The 5,372-nt window shown below is 41.7% G+C and overlaps 1 protein-coding gene across 1 annotated transcript; it reads left to right on the forward strand.

Moving 5' to 3' along the window:
* The first annotated feature begins 27 nt into the window (after positions 1-27).
* PDP1 (pyruvate dehyrogenase phosphatase catalytic subunit 1) lies at positions 28-5,135 on the forward strand. The gene is made up of 2 exons (XM_010182831.1): positions 28-207; positions 3,321-5,135. Exons 1-2 carry the CDS (start codon positions 147-149, stop codon positions 4,970-4,972), a joined length of 1,713 nt encoding a protein of 570 aa, XP_010181133.1. The 5' UTR covers positions 28-146; the 3' UTR covers positions 4,973-5,135.
* Positions 5,136-5,372: the final 237 nt, after the last annotated feature.

Consider the following 5,372-nt stretch of genomic DNA (forward strand, 5'->3'; position numbering starts at 1 on the left):
GGCGGCGGCTTCAGGCGCCCGCAGACGGGCTGCGTCCGTGTGTCTCATCTTTGTCGTTTCCCCTCCGTGTCGGAGCTCTCCGTCTTCTCTAACAAACTCTCTACCTTGCTTTTCCCCCCGCCTCCCCTTGGGCTTCTGCTTTGTGGATGTTGGAGGCTTCTTGTTGTGACAGGAGAATGTGTGTGTGCCCTGGGCCCAGGCGCATCGGTACGTATCTCGCACCGGTACTTGCTGGAGCTCCGGGCTCGGGGGTCGGATGGGACCCGGGGAAGGGACTGCCAGGCTGGGCAGTGTCCGAGGGCTGAGGCCAGGTTGGAGGGAAGGATTAACGGTTCTGCTTGTGTTGAATGTTTCTTGTCTCTCCTGTCCTCTCCAACAGGCTAATTTAGGTCTGTCAATTATCTGAAAGCCACCTGGGGTAAGTTTACCTGAAGCCATAGCTGTCTTGGGCACAGTTAAGGCAGGTGTTCTGGAGGAACCTGCCTGTGCAGCAGCACTTAGCCTTAATAGTACAGTTATAGCAAGCCTTTATTGTAAGAATGGGTAATGTTTTTTTCCATTTTGTCAATGTAGTGCTACAAAACCTGTAAATTGACCATCTGACTCATTATTGGCCATATTACATTTGTAGCCTGAAAAGTAGAATTTATACCCTCTTCTGGGCTTGGAGAGGTATTTAATACTGGTGTGATTCTAATTTCATGACAAATCTTCATGGGATTGTAATATTTCTACTTAAGACAATTAAGATAATTTCAGTTCAGGTTGGCAAACTTGGAGTTTCTCTTTTACTTAACTAGGATTTATTAAATCTGGTATAGGAAATGAATGTTTTAAGCTCATATGAATCTACTCTAAATGATACAGATTAGGGGAAATTTGAGGCCAACTTCCTGCTTTCTCTTGGATTTCATGTAATATAAGATAAACTAATGATTAAAAATCAACAAAATATCCTCTGGTGGCACTGCAGAGCCACTATCACAGCAGTACATTTGTATTTTTGCTTCATCATGGATCAACAGCAGAACTATTGGAACAGTTGTGGCACCATGTATGGATCAGCACTGGATGCAAATGCTTAGCAGTTGGCAGAACTTGATTCAGTCAGAGTCTAACAGGAGACCAGTGCTGAATCTGAGGTGCTGCTGTAGACCAAGTATATCTGTAGGACCTTGAGGTCCCCATTCTGTAAGCACAAGTTTTGCTTTTAAATGTTATATGAAGAAATATAAGGGAACTATTTTGGTAACAGTTATGTATAATTAGAAGTGCAGTGAATAGGTTTTAAAATCTATATTTGGGCTTGCAGTTTACTTCTGTCATGCTGTATGCATGTGAAGCCAGGGCTGTAGAAAGACTCTGGGAAGCAAATGGCTAACATAATTTAGTATGCATCTGGAAGTTCAAGCTAATATACTGCTGCTGAGTGTCTGTACAACTGACTGTGGTCCACAGGACTACAACCAAAGCTTGCCCTGGTAGCTGAACTACAGAAAACTGGCCAGTTCAGTCTTCATAGCTGTCAGTGGAAGACCTGGGAGAGCTCAATGGACAAAAATTTTTGTCAGTGTAAGTCAAAACTGACAATTCATGGGGAGTGAAGATGTGATGCCAGGAAGCCAGTGGAGCGGTAGAAACATGAATTCTACTTTGCTTTCAGCACTTTCTATTTTGTAATAGAGAAACAAGCCCCACTCCTGGTTATTTAGGGAGATCAAGCAAACTTGGAGGGAAGGATGTACCTTGTGTTCTTCTCTTGCAACATAATGGGGTGAAGCTTCGTATATTTCCTGACACATCTCAGCTGATCTGGGTGATGAGAATTCTGTGGCAGAGTCTATGCAAAACTTACAGAACAGAGTGATCACAGAACACTATTCCTCCTGTTGCATGATCCTTTAGATTGAATATTGGGACTTGATGCATATTTTATACGGACTGTGTCTCACCTGAATTACTGACATGCCTACTTGACTAAAAAAAATACATTAGTAACTGAAGTGCCTTACACCACGCAGTAGTACCCAGTTTTTCAGTAGAACAATTTACATCTCAGATAGTGGTGTTGACAGACTAGTGCTTATGACTGCAGTAAGCTTTGTATAATTTGTAATGGTCTCTTCCAGGAAGAAGCTTTTATGATTGAACTTGATTATAAAAGATGGAAAGAGAAAACTGAATTCCTCTTAACTGTGTGCACCTCAGACAAGGCCACAGTTCCAAGGTTTTTTTCCCCACTATGGAACTGTTTTCTCAAGTATGACATTGTAAAAGACTTCCTTGTAATGAGGCGTAGTGAATAAGGGGTTTGAGAGCCACTCATACTAATGTTGTGATCATGTAAATGTAGACAAGGAAGAGTATGTTAGAATAATCATTCAGAGGAAGGAAAAATGATAAGGAAAAATTTAAGATGTGACAAAAAGTTGTAGAATACTTCTCTTGGATACTAAATAGTTTATCTCAACATTGAACTAACCTTAGAATATTGTGCAGGGCTCTGTCCTAGCCATGGAAGCAAACACAGCTTGCATGTAGTCCTTCAATTGAGTACCTCTTTAAGCAATTTATAACTCTGAAATTTACTGGGGTAGATGAGCTCCTGGTAGGAGAGATGCATCTGCTTTATACCTCTTCTGTTTTTATATGATAAGCTAGAAAAATGCTGCATAGACTGCTATGGCTATTTTGTATGCATACACCATGGTGTCATACAAGTTTGAAGTTTTGCATGGGAAGAGGAGAGAAGAAACAAAACCTGCTACTGATCTGTGATTGCCTAAAGAGTGTCTGCTGTCTATGACACACTGCTTGCTTTTATCATCTAAACCATCTTCATCTTAAACATAGTTGTATGTCATCTCAAAGTTGTTTCTTGAATCTTATTGTTAGATGCTTTATCTCTTCAGCCTTATAGAAAGACAGTTTTCTTCTCTGTGCGGCACATCTGTCTCTGTCAGCTTGGAAATCAGCATAAGTCTTGTAGAAGGTGGCATTACTGTACAGTGCTCCATGCTAACTGTTGTCTTAAGTGCTGTTTGAAGCTGTGTTGTTTGTCTGGATGATGTTCTCACTTCCTGCCTGCTCTGAGTGCGTATAAGCGCTAAAATATCTTAAGTATGTTACAGCTTTTTTGCTATAGCCCAAGGTAGTGTCTATAAACAAGAACCTCTTAATGCCTTTTCTTTCTCAAGACCTGTGAAGCCATTAACGCCATATAATAAGCAACTTTGTTAGGGGCTGGAAATGTCTCAGCAGAGATCTGGGAAAAATCTGTTGGCTGTCCCCCTAAACATAGTTGTTCTCTTGTCTTTCAGCAATTCCAGTCCGAAGCTCCAGGCTACCATTGTTGTCCGATGCCATGCCAGCACCAGCTCATCTGTTTCCATTGATTCGTAACTGTGACATTAGCAGAATTTGCAGTACTGTGTGTTACTGCCACCATAAACATCTGTGCTGTTTATCATCTCATTTTGCTCACAGTCACTTCAGATATGCACCTCAGAAGAAATTTGCAGCACTTTGTAGGCCAAAGGAGAACTTTAATCACTTTATTCACGCAAGGGATTATGCTTCTACGCCGCAGAGATTTTACCTCACTCCTCCACAGGTTAACAGCATTCTGAAGGCAAATGAATACAGTTTCAAAGTACCAGAATTTGATGGTAAAAATGTAAGTTCTGTCCTTGGTTTTGATAGCAACCAGTTGCCTGCCAATGCTCCAATAGAAGACCGGAGGAGTGCTGCCACCTGCTTACAGACAAGAGGGATGCTTCTGGGCGTGTTTGATGGCCATGCAGGTTGTGCTTGTGCTCAAGCTGTCAGTGAAAGACTGTTTTACTACATTGCAGTCTCTTTGTTACCTCATGAGACTTTACTTGAAATAGAAAATGCCGTGGAAAGTGGCAGAGCTCTGTTGCCCATTTTACAGTGGCACAAGCACCCCAATGATTATTTTAGCAAAGAAGCTTCTAAGCTTTACTTCAATAGTCTAAGAACTTACTGGCAGGAACTCATTGATCTCAACAGTGGAGAGACTACTGATGTGAAAGAAGCTTTAATTAATGCTTTTAAGAGGCTTGATAATGATATTTCTTTGGAAGCTCAAGTAGGAGATCCAAATTCTTTTCTCAACTACCTAGTACTGCGAGTAGCATTTTCTGGTGCAACTGCCTGCGTGGCCCATGTGGATGGTGTTGACTTGCACATTGCAAACACAGGTGATAGTAGGGCAATGCTTGGGGTTCAGGAAGAAGATGGATCTTGGTCTGCAGTTAATCTGTCTTATGACCACAACGCACAAAATGAACATGAAGTGGAGCGTGTGAAAATGGAGCATCCGAAGTCTGAAGAGAAAAGTCTCGTGAAACAAGATCGTCTCTTAGGTCTCCTGATGCCTTTCAGAGCTTTTGGTGATGTGAAGTTTAAATGGAGTATTGAACTACAGAAGAGAGTAGTGGAATCAGGCCCGGATCAGCTGAATGAGAATGAATATACAAAGTTTGTTCCTCCAAACTATCACACTCCTCCGTACCTCACAGCTGAGCCAGAAGTTATACATCACAAATTAAGGCCACAGGATAAGTTCCTGGTTTTGGCCACAGATGGACTGTGGGAGACAATGCACAGGCAAGATGTGGCTAGAATTGTAGGGGAGTACCTCACCGGTGTTCACCACCAGCAGCCAATAGCTGTTGGTGGCTACAAGGTAACTTTGGGACAGATGCATGGTCTCTTAACAGAAAGGAGAGCAAGAATCTCTTCAGTATTTGAAGATCAGAATGCAGCAACTCACCTGATCCGTCATGCAGTAGGTAACAATGAATTTGGCACTGTGGATCATGAGCGCCTCTCCAAGATGTTGAGTCTTCCAGAAGAGCTGGCTCGAATGTATCGAGATGACATTACAATTATTGTGGTGCAGTTCAACTCGCATGTTATAGGTGCATGTCAGAATGAGGAACTGTGAATTGAATGTAGTGATCTAGTTACTAAAGTTTTATAACAATGGCCAGTATGGCAGCAAATAAAAAACAACCACCCAACAATAAACCCCAAAAAACCCCTCAGCAAACAAATTCGTTGCTTGCGAGATTCAGCATATCTATTGTTACTGCCTTCCCCAAGAGCCCTAAATATGTGGGAAGTGCTGTTGACCTAATACAAACTTGAAGAGGATGTCACAGCTTGGGAAAAGAGGTTTTTTTTTTTTAATAACTTTGCACTATTGATTTAATGAATGCTGCTAGAACAATGTCTTGAATTTGGCAGACTTGGATGAGGGAGGGAAGGACAATAAAGAATTAACTATCAAAGATCTGGCTGTTCAAGAAGCAAAGCCTGTTTATAAATATCTGCAAATATCCACA

Source organism: Mesitornis unicolor, unplaced genomic scaffold (assembly GCF_000695765.1).
Source record: "Mesitornis unicolor isolate BGI_N332 unplaced genomic scaffold, ASM69576v1 scaffold30660, whole genome shotgun sequence".
NCBI lineage: Eukaryota > Metazoa > Chordata > Aves > Mesitornithiformes > Mesitornithidae > Mesitornis > Mesitornis unicolor.

Coding starts and splice junctions, on each gene's coding strand:
- PDP1 (XM_010182831.1), top strand. CDS start 147: ATGTTGGAGGCTTCTTGTTGTGACAGGAGAATGTGTGTGTGCCCTGGG. Junction 208..3,320: donor CCCTGGGCCCAGGCGCATCG/GTACGTATCTCG, acceptor CTTGTCTTTCAG/CAATTCCAGTCCGAAGCTCC.